At 37.4% G+C, this 16535-nt stretch overlaps 1 protein-coding gene across 1 annotated transcript in view; it reads right to left on the reverse strand.

Moving 5' to 3' along the window:
• Positions 1–448: 448 nt before the first annotated feature.
• Positions 449–16535, reverse strand: part of EIF3H (eukaryotic translation initiation factor 3 subunit H) — a 101128-nt gene continuing 85041 nt past the window's right edge. The window contains exons 3-8 of the mRNA XM_040494281.1: positions 15052–15219; positions 13440–13539; positions 12070–12219; positions 4235–4355; positions 2085–2217; positions 449–671 (exon numbers count right to left, since the gene is read on the reverse strand). Of these exons, the coding sequence (XP_040350215.1) occupies positions 574–671; positions 2085–2217; positions 4235–4355; positions 12070–12219; positions 13440–13539; positions 15052–15219 (770 nt within the window). The 3' untranslated portion in view covers positions 449–573. The remainder of the gene's footprint in view (positions 672–2084; positions 2218–4234; positions 4356–12069; positions 12220–13439; positions 13540–15051; positions 15220–16535) is intronic.

Consider the following 16535-nt stretch of genomic DNA (forward strand, 5'->3'; position numbering starts at 1 on the left):
CATACAAAATACGGTTCCTTTGGTGATTTTTTTTTCCCTTAATTCTAGTGGCCAATTAATGACCTGGCATTAATGGTACTGGCAGACCATCACCTGTGGAAACGAAACGACAGACCAATAAAGATGCACGCCCAGCAGTTTGAGGCTTGGGGGTGAGGGCTGCCTGGGCAAGCACACAAGGCCTGGCCTTCCAGGGGCACCAATTTGGTAGAATGAAGCACAAGAATTCACAGTGTGCCAGGGCCTCTGGGTCAGGAGTTGGGACAAGCAGTACCGGACTCTATGTTGAAATGTGGCACCTCAGAGGTAGTAGAAAAGGTGACGGAGCCTGCAGGTCTGAGCCTGATGAAGCTTCTGATCAAATCTGTTTTATCTTTTGGAGACAAACAGCATAAGCAAAACAAAAATAAAAGGCTAGATATGTCTAAAATCAAATGAGCAGGCAGTCAAGGTTGTTTTATTATTTTATTATTAGCTGGAAAGACTTCAATATGCAAGTGTATTTCTTCCAAGAAGTGCCCCAATGTGATCTCAAGAGTCCACGTTAACTCCTTTTCTGGAAACTTCCTTTTCTCAGTTGTTGTATTCCTGAAGAGCCTGGGCCATGAAGAGTTTGCCTAAATTTTGGGCAGTGAACTCCTTGATGTTCTGGCAGTAAGTGTTAATCTGGCCTGTGCATTTGGGAAAGTGAGAAAGAGAGTCACAATGTTCCATAAATTATAATGACCTAAAACACTAGTCAAGCAAGAAAATCAGAATGCAGGATCATCAGAGTTTTGTTTTGTTTTGTTTTGTTTTGTTCTGAATCAAGAGTTTATAAGAATCAATTCCATTTGTCCATATCCTTATAATGAAGAATGTAAGTTCTTTTGAAAATAGGCTATCTTCCACTCCTGGTTGCACGGAGAATGAAGAAAAACAGCAGTTAAGTACATATTAGCTATCAATCAAAAGGTACTGACGATGTTGATCAGACGCACGTTGTACTAAGACAAGTGAGAAAACAGCACTGGCTCTCCTTAGCCAGGCACAAAAGAGATCCAGATACCAAATCACAGAACTGCAAATTAAATGGACCTACCTGACCCAGATATGAACAAGTACAGTAGTTTTCAGTCTGTGCTCTGGAAATACTAAGGGTTTCTTCCTCTTCTAACCCAAGATAGAGCAGAAGCAGAGAGCCCATGTGAAGAAAGAAATACATCACTGCTCTTTAAGTCTTAGAATTAATGATCTAATCTAATGCAACATTTGTGCAATGTGTTTTGAAAATATAATAAATACAACTCTGCTTGAATTGGACCTTAAGTAAGGAAAACGTGTCCCAGTTTCCCAAATTTAACTTATATGTATTCTAGAAAATCTTAAGGAATTTGGAATATCCCCCCACACTGAAAATGTACCAACAGAATTAATAAATTGTGGAAGATCGTCTTTTGAGTAGGATTTTTACTCAAATACATCTCTCACAGGCAACTAGCTGATCGAATCAAACAGTATTTAACAGCATTTACACAGAAATCAGGTTATCATGGCTAAATAAGAGCACAATCAAGTCCTAGCAAAGGACACAAGACTCCACCAACCACTGAAAGGCAGTGTTAAATGGTTAAGTACATCCACACAAAGTACATCCAGAATTGCATTCATGTTGCTACAACAGCAAAGTTAAGGGAAATCCTTTTCAATTCAAACACACACAAACAGACATGGGCTCAGTGCTGGACTGGAACATGAAAAGTAAGCAGCTCGAGTTAAATGATCTTCTGCATTATGAGAAGGTAAACATTTTTTTTCTTGGTTTCTATGAAAGATGACTCAAATAAAACCTTTCCACTTTAGAAAGTTTATAATGCCATCTCAAAAAATGCTTAAACAAGGAGTGAAGTGCAGAAAGAAACTTAGAAATAACAAAGACTGACATGTTCATAAGTTTCAGAGAGTATATGTGCTAGATTCAAATTCATCATTCAACCATTTTAAATACACTAGCTTTTATGATGTATTTTTCTGTTTATAGATCTTGTCTCCTGCTTCCTAAGGAAGAGAGAAGAGTAGCCATGTTTTGCACCAGCTGACAGTACCTGCAATGAGCAGAGAATCCATCCTGGCTGGAGGCTGGGGTGGCTTGAAGAGCTTGGACAGATCCTCCTCAGGCAGTGGGGGCTCCCCTCGACTCTGGCGCTGCATGTTCTCCTGCTGGCGACGCTGCTGATACTAAAATTCAGAGGAGAAATTATTTGCTTATTTGTCCCTACCTGAGGAGAAAAAGAGACCCATTGTCAATTACGCGATCAGCAAAACTCCATTGCTCTGAATTCAAACTTCAGTTTTAAAAATGGTAACCCATGGTAACTCCTGCTTCTAAGAAGCTAATGAATATGGCAATAAAGAAAATGCCTTTGTTGGAAACTCAAGTGTCGCTCTGAGAGTCTATAATGATATGCAAAAAGCAAACTGGTTATGTAGGAAACTGGGGGCTTAAAAGATAAAGAAGTTCATAATTGGTGAGTGAAGGGGAGTGATTTTACCATTTATGACAATAGGGTAAATGACGGCGTTACAAGTAACATTTATCTTAACTGTAGTAAGTAAAGGAATCAACTATCACATTGGGGAATTTTTTCAACTTTACCCCTACTGACCAAAACAACAATAATGCTGATGATGTTAATACTGTAACATCATCACTGCTATTATTACAGTAGTAAGCACTTCTACTGATCAGCTGTGCTGTTAGCCCTATAGCTAAGAATGAATATTAGCTTAGATAACGCTTCAGAAACTTTCCAAACGAAGATTCCTGTGATTCTCTGAAGAGAAGGTGAAGATACATCTAAAGGTATGGCTTAACTACAAACTCACAGAGCAAATTATAATCAAGAGGTAACACTTGTGGGTTGCTTACAACAGCAGAGGGAAAATATCCCACACGTAGCCCTTAAAATGTCAGGTAATGAAAACCAAGGTGGGCCAGTAAAAAGTTTAGGTCGTTGGATTCTTAAAAAGGGGGAGTACCTTCCTTTGCAAAGATTTCTATACTCATTAGGGGATTTGAGAGAAGTCAGACAAATCTAAAAAGGGTTATGAATGGTGGTGGTGGTACAAATAAGCATCAAGTGCAAAGTTTTAAGACATATTAGAATTGTAAAAAATATCTGTAAGACTGGTTTCCAGAATCAACGGTCTCACAATTTGATACTCCAGGCTGCAACCTTCACCTACAGGAAGCATCAGCAGGAGGACAGAATCATGCTAGGTCTTTCTGCTGTCGTCGTCCCCTGCTACCCTTTGTAAGTGTTTCACCATCGCCATTTTTACTACCCATCATCTTTTCTTTTAAAAGGTATATACTTGATAGATTTGTATGTGTTTTTAAAATTCTAAGTACAATAGAAACAAAGTACTTAAATTTCACTATATATGAACAACTGATATTAAAAAAAAGTTTGAGTGTAATATTCTCAGAACCCCTTAGTTATACTTGTGCTGAGAATTACACAGTTAACAACACCAAGTTTCAAGTGCATTTTAATGAAAACACAGTAGTCACATACAAACACTTTCACAGATGAACATTCTGGAATCAACTTATCTATGAATCAAGTGCTATAAGAACTCCTCAGAACAATACAGTCCTAAAAACAATATTCCAGGAACTGTGAGAATCATGTGGCCTTCAAGCAACAGTAATAAAGAAAAGGCTAAATGGCCACAGCAGTGTGTATGTGCATGTGAGAATATTCAGGTAGTTCTAGGGTTTTTATCTGTATTATACTATCTATTTCACAGTGGTTGGTCTATTATTTCCTATCAAAATTGCTTGCTCTTAATCACAATTGCTCAGTTTTTCAAATGAACTGAAGATTGCTAACTATGCTGCAATGAGCCACTACCAAACCAATTATAGTTAGTAAAGAAATGAGCTGTGACACTCCAGAATCTCTCCTGCCTCTGATTTTCTCAATAAATGTATCTCTTATTTGCATAACACTGTCATCACAATCTGAGCTTAATACACCAGCATTATTTAAGACAGGTATTTTAAAGTACAACTTAGAAATAATATGTGAGGAACATACTATATAAAGAATAACCCTTTTAAATATGATATAGTTACCAGCTAATAGTCAATGCGTTATCAAATATAATTTCGATAGTTTTGAATATAACTCTTAAAGCACCATACTTAGGAATGAATTCCATGTCTGTTGAATTTTTCCATAACACCAACCTGATGTTTCTGCTGCTGCTGTTTACTCGTGTTCCTCATGTATGTGTTATATTTAACTATATCTTGGCTCATTTCATCCACTCTGTCCATCAGCAACTGTAGATTCTTCCCCAAATGATTGCTGAAATGTAAAGTAAATATACTGGCATGTCATACTTTAAAGTTATAGCTCTGCCACTGCTCTAAACACTTCTGAGATATTAAACTGCGCTGCTATTTGCTAAAAGAATGAGAGCACACATACACATAACAAGGGTCCAGGAAAGAATGTGAATCAGCTTGTTATTAAACTTTTCATATTGAACTCACACTGTAACCACCAGAGCACCTGAAATAGCTCAGTTTCTTACTGTCAGAGCACACATATATCAGAGTAGAAGCTGTTAAACATATCTAGCAGGATATCTATAATGTTTATTTCCTGAACAACCAAGTTTAACCTAAGCTCAGCACTCCTGCACCTTTTCCCTTAGCACCACCCCCTTCCCAACTGTGTTCCAGAGCATTTAAATCAGGACGCATGGAAAGGAAGAACCATGCAAACACACTAAGACTTCTGGTACATGATTTCTCTATCCAGCAGGTTCTAAAAGAACAGCATTTATTCTGTAAAGCTACATGAGGAAAGAAAGAGGGCTCCTTTCCCCTTGCCCTCCCTAGAATGTGTAGTACAGTCATTCACACTTCTTTTCCTCTCCAGAAATTTCTACTGCAGCTAATTTACCAAAATCATCTTAGAAAATGATGCTCATGATTTGTAAAATGACCACCATATTCATTGATTTCTGCCTGCAACTAACTCCTACCATGGTAAAGCCTACTACTGCATACACATACTCTAAAAATAACTAGTTAACAAATAGTATTCACTCATTCATTTCAAACAAGTATTTACTAAGCATCTATTATGTTCTGACTTCAGTGTTAGCAAATAGAGACAATGATGAATGAGACATTCACGGTCTCTATCTTCACTGAGCCTACAAATGATTAGGTGTGGGGAAGCGGGGAAGGGAAGGTAGAGACACTTTGGATAGTATGGTTGCACTATCCCTTTGAGGAGATGACAGGCTGAAAGCAAACGATCAGAAGGAATCAGCCAAACAAAAGTCTTCCTGGAGAAGACAGCATCAGTGCTGAATGCCTGTGATGCACAAGAACGAGGCCAACAAAAAGAGGAGGTCTCAGCCGTGGCTGGAACACAGACGTCAGACAAGCCCACACGGGAAGTGATCAGCTGCACCACAAAACACTAATGACAGTTAAAGTGAATGAGACCCCTCAACACCAATTAAATGATGCCCTTGAGTTGTTCATGTTTGTGATGTATTTTGCCTTAAATCTTAAAATGACCACTCTGGCTGCTATGCAGAGAACAGACTGGAGGGTACAAACCAGGAGATTAGTTAAAGAGTCTATTGTGGTGTGTTGACAAAGATGTAGAGAAACTGGAACACCCATAGACTGTGGTGGAAAGGTAAAGTGGTACAGCTGCTATGGGAAACAGTTTGGTGGTTCCTCAAAAAGTTAAAAGTTACCATATGACCCAGCAATTCCACTCATAGGTATATTTATTCAAGAGAACTAAAAACATAAGCTCACACAGAAGACTGTGCACGTATGTTAATAGTTGTATTATTCATAAAAGCCAAAAGGTGGGAAAAAAACCAAATGTCTATCAAAACGTGAATGGATAAGTTGTGGTATGTCCATACAATGGAATACTATTGAGCCATAAAATGAATGAAGTCCAGATACATGCATAAACCTTAAAAACAATATACCATGTAAAAGAACCTAGATACAAAAGGCCTCTCGCTATATGGTTCCATTTACATGAAATGTACAGAATAAAGAAATCCATAGAGACAGAAAATAATGAGTGGCTGCCAGAGCATGGGAAAAGGAGGGGTGACATGACTGCTTAATGGATACTATTTGGGGTGATGAAAATGATTTGGAATTAGTAGTAAATGTTTGCACAACATGGCGAATATAGCAAAAGCCATGATATATTGAATTCTTTTTACCAAGTTTTGGCTCTGTCCTAAATGAAAGAACACAGAACTGGTGTGTGTGTGTGTGTGTGTGTGTGTGTGTGTGTGTGTGTGTGTGTGTAAATAAATTTACCTTCTAATCCCAGGTCTGGAACTACCTACATAACCTTAGCCCAGTTGACCTAATGACGCTTTTTCAAAACACCCAAATGTTTCACTTTTTTGCAAAAGTGTTTTTATCAAATTAAATTTTATTTCATATTTATCTTAGCCCATTTTAATTTCATGAATCATTTTTAATTTTAAAATATTTCTTATTCTTTGGAAACAAGGTAAGTATTTGTTTCTGTTTTCTTCTAATTAGTTAACAGCTTGATTCTAAGTCACCTCTAATTAAATGTCTAGGCCAATGGTCAAGGTGAGTAATTAATTCATTTTTTCCTCCGAGTACTTAGTCCACATCCACTGATTATACAGTCACACTGTGTTCCAAATACAGTCAAGATTAAAATTTAACAATACTCTGTCATCTAAATGTACTCTTTCAATACACACTATTGAGTACATACATATTTTGCCAGTCACCCTGTCAGATGCTGTGTATTGAACTGTAAAAGACATTGTTGCTCTCCACCCATCCTAGTGAGAAGACAGGAATGTAAACAGATAAACACCACACAGGGATGTAACAGAAGCATACAAGATAGTCTGGTAGGAGGAGATGAGACTTTCCAGATAATGTGACAATTGAATTTTGAATTTTTGAAGAGGAGTTGGAGACAAGGAAGGCAGGAAGGGACACTGAAGATACTGGGCACAGGCAACATGTTCAGACACTCTGGCATGAAAAGCATGACGCCTCTGAAGAACTGCACTGAGGGCAAGATTGGGAAAAGAGAGCAGTGAAACTAAGAGGCAGACAAGGGTCACAGCACAGTCTTGGAAGCAAGGACTGTACGTTTGGATTCTATTCTAAGGCCAATGGGGAACCAGCCAGAAAGTTGAGCAAAGGAGTAACAAGAGAGTACAATTTGCATTTAGCAAGATTACTACAATGAAAGAGGAATAGGAAGTTTTGCAGGAAGTTAAGAGACTGCGAAAGTAATCAGGAATAGAAATAATGAGGCCCTGGCCTAAGGTAGCAAAAGACGCAGAAATAAAATGAAATCACCCCAGGAGTGCACAAAGGGGAAGACAGACCCTGAAGAACACTGAAATTTAGGGATGAGCAAAGAGGGCTCACTGTGGAGAATGAGAAGTAACCTAGAACAGTTGTAGTTTCAGAGGCTCCAAGAAAGTATTTCAGGAAGAAGGGGACATCAACATACAAAATACTTAAGTGTCCACAATCTCCAGTAATACAGTGATGAAGTCCTCTGTGACTTCAGTGACAGCTCTGACAACAAAGAACAGATGGAACACTAAGTAGGACTATAAAAACAAGTGAGTATGAAGCAACAGGTGAAAGGAAATGGATAATACTGGTATGACGTCAAAAAGCATTCTTTTTGTAATTTTGTTTCTTAAGATAATGGACACCTAGGGGCGCCTGGGTGGCTCAGTTGGTTAAGCGTCCAACTTCAGCTCAGGTCATGATCTCACAGTTCGTGGATTCGAGCCCTGCGTCAGGGTCTGTGCTGACAGCTCAGAGACTGGAGCCTGCTTCAGATTCTGCGTCTCCCTCTCTGTCTGTCCCTGCCCCGCTCATACTCTCTGTCTTTCAAAAATGAATAAATGTTAAAAAAAAAAGAAAAAAAATTTTTTTTTAATTAAAAAAAAAAGATGATGGAGACTTAAACAAGTTTAAATGTCCTTTTTAGGAGATGTATGTTCAAATATTTAGAGGTTAAAAGTCATGCCAGCAATTCTTTATTTAAAAAATTTTTTTTAATGTTTATTTTTTTTGAGAGAGACAGAGTGTGAGCAGGGGAGGGGCAGAGAGAGAGAGAGAGAGAGGGAGACACAGAATCTGAAGCAGACTCCAGGCTCTGAGCTGTGAGCACAGAGTCTGATGTGGGGCTCAAACCCACAAGCTGTGAGATCATGGCCTGAGCCACAGTCCGACGCTCAGCTGACTGAGCCACCCAGGTGCCCTGCCAGCAATTCTTTCAAATCGTTCAGGAAAACAAAAAAAAAAACAAAAAACAAACAACAAGCCATGCATTTATGTACATAGATAAAAAGAGAGCAGGTGCAAATGTGGGAGGATATACCACTGGTAAATCCAGGTGAAAAGTTTATGTGTGTTCATCAGATTTAACTCTTTCCATTTTTCTGAGGACTTGAACATTGTCAATTTTTTTTTTAATGGGAAAAACAAGTCAATAAATAAACAAATAACAGAAAACAACACACAGAGCAACTGAAGAATGGAGTCAGATCCCCAGAAGGCAGGAGGGACAGGGATGGGACAGCCCTCAGGAAGAGGGCACTGACCCTTCCATTTTCACCAATGAAAGAACTGAGGCCCAAAGAGCTAGAACAAATACAAGAAATGCTACAATCAACTATGCAAATAGTTGTTTAAAAAAAAAAGTAATTTATACGCTAAGTGCAAAAGGAATTCAGAGAAGAGAAAGATCACCACAAACCCTATTAACTGGGTGATGGCGGGAAGGGTAATGACACTGGAGAAAACCATAAGGGAGAGTTATTGCCATATGAAGAGAGACCTATTATTTGTTCCCACACCTTAAATCTTGAAGAATGACTACACTGATTCGAGCAATTCTACTGGAATAAACTCGCCCTCTCTACCCCAACAGGTCTTTAATATAAAGCACTAATGTTACGTATTGTTAAGTATATGTAATTCATGAAAGAACACAAGCACAGATCTGTGGCCTCTAAACATTTCATATCATTTATATTACTACAATGTTCTTCAGAAATATATCCAATAAGAAATACTCAAAAGTCTGCACAACAGGTCTTGAAGGGCAAAAGGAATTAAAATAATATCTAACTATTTCACAGATAACATTCACAGGAAATCAGGTCCATTACCAAGAGCAACTGTACAGGGATTTCTTCAGTACCAGTTCAACTAGAATACTGAACCAGGGAGGTATTATTAGGAAATTCAATAATATAGCCTTTTCTTTTATTGTCAAGGTAAACAAAGAACTGAAAACAGCTCACTTAAACAGATATGAACCAACACATGCAGAGATATGCTGTAGTCTGCTCTGGCTGTAGTATCAATTTATCTTTATCCTTAATGTATAATGCCCACCTTCGTTTACTTTTTTAAAGAGGAAATAACATAATTACTTTTTCAAGTGTGAAAAGCTGAAGGCTTGTGTAACACATTTTTAAAAATTAATGAAGGCTGTTATGAGGCAGCCATTACCAGAACTTCCATCCAATAAAATTAAAATTAAAAATTAGAGGGGCGCCTGGGTGGCGCAGTCGGTTAAGCGTCCGACTTCAACCAGGTCACGATCTCGCGGTCCGTGAGTTCGAGCCCCGCGTCGGGCTCTGGGCTGATGGCTCGGAGCCTGGAGCCTGGAGCCTGTTTCCGATTCTGTGTCTCCCTCTCTCTCTGCCCCTCCCCCGTTCATGCTCTGTCTCTCTCTGTCCCAAAAATAAATAAACGTTGAAAAAAAATTAAAAAAAAAAAAAAAATTAGAATTGTTTTAAATGAAAGGAAATGCAGTATGCTTTATTCACAGCCTAGAACCAATTATCAGGTAAACCAAAGAAGTGGTATCCACATATGGGTTGTGAAAAGCAAGACCACGCAAAATGTTTGAGGAGCTGCTAGAGCATGATTTCTGATGTGGTTTCTTAGAAAAAATTTCATGGCGACTGACCTGATTATCATCAGCATGCTATTAATGTTAGAAATTAAAATCTGAGGGGTGCCTGGGTGGCTCAGTCGGTTAAGCGTCCGACTTCAGCTCAGGTCATGATCTCGTGGTTCATGATTTCGAGCCCCGCATCAGGCTCTGTGCTAATAGCTAGGAGCCTGGAGCCTGCTTTGGATTCTGAGTCTCCTTCTCTGTCTGCCCCTCCCCTGCTCATGCTCTATCTCTCTCTGTCTCAAAAATAAAGACATTAAAAAAAAAAAAAGAAATTAAAATTTGAGATGTACAAAGGTTATAGTTCAGTCTGTTAAAACAGTATTATCAGTTTGGGTGAATATAACCGTCCATTAGTACAGGTACTGCTCAGGGTTGCTTCATTTTTTTCCCTTCCAACAGGAACATAAATTTACCTTTTAAATAATTTCACATTTAAAGAAAAGGACCTCTCTCTCTATTTCACATAAAATACAGAAGATAAAACTATAATAAAATATTTGTCTAGAACTTAGTTGCTATGGCAAACTGGGAGCATTTTCTTGGCTATTATAAATGCTGTTCTGGATAAACAGGCATTACAGACCAACTCACTGGTAATGTTAAAGCACAAAAGGGCTATATTTGTTTTGTATGCTCAATAAGCTTGAGAAAGGGTGAAGGCATAAATTATATGAGCAAACGCTTTCACATAATAAATTTAAAATTATTGTGTAACTACATATATACTTAATGTATCAAATTGTAACCTTGCATGCTAAAGAATGTTCTTGGCGCAATGCTTTAAATACAGGTGTGCTGAATGTGTTTGTAAAAGTAATAAAGAAAAGTATGACCTTCTAAGAGAGACAAATTAAAGGACTATTTTGAATATATGTTTGCAGTCCACAGTAACTCTTTAGTGCCAAATTAGCCTTGTAAGCTGGTTGTACACTCCGTTTACCACGCAGTTTCCATCTCCTTCCTCTGTACAGGCTTTCTAGTGGCCTCTATGATGGATTCATCCAATAGAAGTGGCCGTTCAACCACAGTCCTATCCATTCCAGGGCATGGAGAATACTGGGCTCTCTGGTCCTCCCGGGTTTATCCCACTCGTCTTATAACAAAGAAGTACAAGGTCTGTATGTTCTTTTGCGCAAGCTTCTACCAGGGGTTATAGAAATACGACAAAATAACTGAGCTTCGGTTCCACAAACTGTGTGCTTAAGAAAACACACTTCGTGGTCATTCAACAAATACATACTGATTGAGTACCTACTTGGCCTATTTAATTCCTACAGGTCTGCTGCTAGCACCCTCCCACCACAAAACAATCACCAACATCAAGCTTAAAGGGCATTTAAGAGGAGCTACATAGATGATTCCGCTTATATTTCTGTTAAGAGCAACAAATGATAGGAAAAGAAACATTAATTCCATAAAGGAAATAATGTGTTTGGAACACCTCAGTGAGTACTTTACCAACACAATAAATACCTAGCAACTAGATAGCTAAAGGAGTCACAATGGAGGAGATGATGTCACCTCTGTCTAGGACAGCAAAAGCCAGGGTCATGTTTGGAAAATTCTAATTTTAGTTGAAAATCCACACTGGAAATTCACTACTAATACAGTCTGTATCTGAACAAGGGCAAGTGCCACCAGTAAAACAAATAAGCATTTTTGTTTTCCTCCTGAGTATTATTAAATATCCAGACATAATACCATAAGCCTCTAAGGACAGTGTACAATAAATAAAGCTAAGCCCCAGAAGAAACAAACAGACAAACAAACTCCTCTCCCATGGGCATTTACCATATCAAAGTAAAAATGATACAGCAAAGGCATCAAAGCATTCTTATAATAGGAATTATTAGTATTCAAACACTTTCATTTGATCAGTTTGGCCTTTTTCCTGGGATCTTAGCAGGGCTGGATAAATACTACATGTTGTTATGTCTTAATTTTTTTCTTGATTCATGGATTAAATTCTGAGTGAAAGAATCTTCTGCAGAAAGTGATAAAAAGGGACTTTTCATGAGACAGGGCCACTTACCTGCTAGCAAGACTGAGCAATTCATGTTTATCTGCTACAGCTGACTTCTTCTCAAGCTCCCACATTAGGACGTTGATCAGATGTGAATTTTTAATTACAATCGGCACTTCTTCAAACATGTGCTCAAAGGTGATATTTCCCTTTTTCAATCTGTGAAGCATGTTAAAAATACTTTAATCTGGTGGTCAGAAGTAAGTGTTAAATTGACTATTTCATACATTTTCCCTAATTACAGGCCCTCTCCAGGATCTCTGTTTCATTAGCACTCTTTTAAAAAAGGAGAGAAACGAGTTTCACAGAGTCCAGCATAAGTCGAATGATTTGAATAACACTGAAAACGATCCAAGTTTGAGTTATAAAGCTCAGAAAACAAGATTCATGGCAAAATAAACTATTTTTTCTCCGTAATCAAGTATCTTCAAAATTTCATTGATACTAAAATGTAAATGCCATGGGAAGTAAAGCTATATAATCTATATCTAAAACATTTCCCTAGAAAAGGGAAATACTCGAGTTGCTGGAAAGTTCATTTTAAAAGCCTACTGAACAACTAAATTCACCACTAGCAGAACACTCACAGGATATCCTATATACAATGGTTCAGAACACAGCAAAAATGCCATTTCTCATAATTTAGTTATAACCACCACTCCCAGGAATTGTTCATGAGTTAGCTTTTAACATTTTTTGCCTTAATTTCTTTAGAAGCTATTAGGAAACCAGCAAAAAAAAAAAAACTACCTGTGCTAAATGAAGTTAAAGCTACTAACTTTAATAAGAAATCAAAATTCCCATAATTAACAGGAAATGAAAGAATTCTGAATTTTTTTTAATTTTAATGTAAATATTCCAATGCCATTATGTAAGATCATAAAACAGCTGTACTAATTAATTCTGTTCATACCATCAACCATAAAATTTCCAAAAACCCACATTCCTTATGGATACCTTAAGCTGTTTGTATCTTCCCCACCCCCAACCCCCAGCCCCACAAAACAGGAGTTCACAAAGTAAGACCTACATCTCACAGTCCTCCTGACACAGAGCTCATACTCTGACAGCCGCCGGTCACTCATCTAACCTCCCTTTATTAATCATTTATTTCCTCAAATCCAGTAGCTAATTAATTCCCACTCCAAATGAATTCACCCATAGTGAGAACAGACGAGACATTCCATACAGAACAGTTTAAACATGGAAAGGGAGGGATCAAGTGGCACTCGGCCATGCAAAAGACGTCTACCGTCCACACGGCAGAAGCATTACCACGCCACCACCACCACGGATTCAATAAATGTGGCAAACTAAAACCTTAAAAGAAAAAACAGCCAATGCTTTACCATATGCCTCACAGGCCCCCAAACACTTACGCTTCAGGAGAAAAATCCTTCTCTTTACAAACTTCCATCAGTTTAGGAGTCAGTCGGTATGCTTTCAGCGAGAGGGACCCTTGGGCAGTTTTTATGGGATCTCAAATAAGGAAAAGAGAAAGAAATCTACTAGAAATTTTGTTACTACCAGTGCTTGAATGACACTGGTTCTAGGCACATTGTCACTTATCATACAATCTTTGCAAAATGAAGATCAAAATAAATGATCAGAACGCATCATGAAGCAGATTGGAACCAGCAAATAGTTAAGTGAAAATGTAGGAACCCTATCGTCCTACTTGTAATTGGGAGAGGAACTTCCTCCCTGAAGTAAAAATAAAGGATTCAAAACGAAGCGATTCTCATATCTATTCCTCAGCTTGAACAAGTATTCTTGATGAAAAGTAAACATCTCATATGTTCTATACCTTACATTCATCCCCTATGACAAGAAAAATACTAATGAATATTAAATATGAAAATACACTGCATGCACTTGTGCAGTTCGGTCGACTAATTTAAATGAATAACCTGCAAACGAAATGTATCCATCCTAAGAATCACTGCCCAAGTTTAGTAAAACAGATTCTAAAAACAAAACAACAAAAAAGTGCTATCACAAAAGTGTCTTTTTAGTTTCAGAGAAACTAATTTTGTCAAAAACTAGCTGCTTAAATACTCCCTGAGTAAGGGAGCTTAGCACTTGCTGCATGATAACGGCTCCGGCACGCCAATATTCGCCTAAAACCTGTGTTAACATTCATGTTGTCTGAAACTTAACACAGTGAAACTTTTAGCAATAGGTGATAAAATGAAAACCAAAATAGATTGAAACAAGTGGAAAATTCATCAAGGTCTGATGATGCAATGTTTCCAGCCAATATAAGTACACTTTAACAACTTGTTCTTTACTGTAATCCAATTGTTAACATACTGAAACAATTTTGGGGCAGCTCATAAGATTGATCGTATTCATTAGTATTTTTTCTGACAGATACTCAGGACGTTACATTTACTTTTCAGCTGGAAACTATATGCAAGTCTGCCAGATATGGCAAACTGTGAGTGTTTGGGGAGGGGGAAGGCTATAAAGCTGTTAAATTGCCTACAGTTCTGATACAGCACAGAACATCTGGTCTGGAGAGCTTGAGGAAACACCATTAAATAGGCCGAAAAGAAAAAAATCTTTGTGCTAAGAAACAGTCCAGGTTTTGTACGCTGCTGTCAGAGGTATAAAAAAAAACTTGGCACACTGTGTTAGGATTGGTCAGTCACGTACAGAGCCAGACACTCTAGCAATTGGGGTTTGTTAGACATCTGGTCGAGTTCCACCAGCCCCTTCAAATGAGGGAGGGGAGACGGAGGAATAAAAATGAAGCAGCTACTCCAGCATTCCAAAATGTACACATCAGGGCTCTGATAGCAAGAAAAATAAACAGAGAGAAGGAAACCCTGTCTAGACTTAGCTGCTGCTGAGGCTGCTGCAGAAACAGGGTTGGTATTTACTTGAGAAGGCCTGCCAGGCTGCTCTTAGAGGCAAAAAGACAGAAAGCAAAAATAGTAGTAATAACATTAAGGGAAGAAAAGAATAATAAAGGAAACTCCTACTAACCGTAAATGAGAACGACAGATTCCTCAATGGCATGCTGGTAACTGAACTGAGAATCCAGGAGTGCTCGGGTGACGAACGAGCCATAGTATGTGGACTGATACCAGCCCACGTGGAGATGATCAATGTTGACATGGCGAAGGCTGCGCATCATTTCCATCTGATATTGGACTAGACGATATAGAGAGGAGGGGGTAAAAGAAAATCTATTTAATGACGCCACAAATATTAAAAACAAGCCTTTTTAGAAATGAGTTGTTACACAACAACTTATTAGCTACAGGGAACAGGTTTCCAGATTTAAAATTCATTCAGTTCACATATAAAGAAAATGAATTTAAGCTTTCAAATCATTTCAAATCCCCGAAGCTTTCTTTTTTTCATTGATGAAATAACATGTTGTAGAAAAGTTACTAAAATCACAATAATAATGCCTTGTTCTAAAAATGAAATTATTAAATGTGGTTTCCACTCCCTTCTCAAAACTCTTAAAAATAGTCAATGTTTAAGAAAACAATTTGTGTATTTGCTATACTGGTTGTTTTTAAGAAATTTCATTTGAATTAGTAAGTGAGAATAGTTATCAATGTCTTCTTCAACACAGATTTTAGAACTGTGAAGTTAAGATCATCAGGAAAATGAATGGGGAAACAATTAACTACCACATTATTTAAATACGAACAGAATACAAGCTGTAGCTGATTTAAAATACAAGAATTCATTTTTGCCTTCATTTGGTGCCCCCTGCTGCATATGCTAAATTTTAAAAAGAACTCTTTTCTTGTGTGTTCTTTTGTGTTAACTAATAGATATTAATTTTTCATTAGAGTTATAAGTTAATCACCATGTGTAGAATGAAAAGGTTGAAAGACTTTTACTCCCTTCAAATTAATAACTATAATGTGCATTACTAACTTAAAGCAGTATTATTAGAAAAATAGGTGCAAACTGAGAATATAATAAAAGATTAAAAACTTTAAAAGCAATATAGCCCAAAAATGAGTAGCAAATAGGTAATACAGGAGAAAATTTTATAGTCAACCTACCATCCAGGCTATTTCTATTATAATGAATGCACAACTATGTGGAATAAATATATTTGCTTAACTCAGAATCTAATCATTTCATTTTTAAAACTCTTAATCAGGTTTTAGCAAATGTAAAGTTATATGTTTGTCATTTCCTTGGTTATAGCACTATGGTTTTATAAAGCAAACAGGATTCAGGATCATAAAATACAAAAGAACCTTCCTCAGATGGGCACAATCTTACTTTTCAACATTTGTTACTAGGCAAAGAAATTACAAATCTGCTTAATTTCAAGGAAAGTTCTATTTCTCATGATAAAATATGGCTGTCAACTTGTAATTATTCAAGAATTATGTTTTTTAGTTTTTCTTTTTACATACAATATGATGGCCTCAAGAAGAAGTATGAGATAAATATGACAATCTTATATCAATTTATCTTTTATCTTAAATTTTTGT

Source organism: Herpailurus yagouaroundi, unplaced genomic scaffold, assembly GCF_014898765.1.
Source record: "Herpailurus yagouaroundi ecotype Mexico unplaced genomic scaffold, PumYag 186, whole genome shotgun sequence".
NCBI classification, from domain to species: domain Eukaryota; kingdom Metazoa; phylum Chordata; class Mammalia; order Carnivora; family Felidae; genus Herpailurus; species Herpailurus yagouaroundi.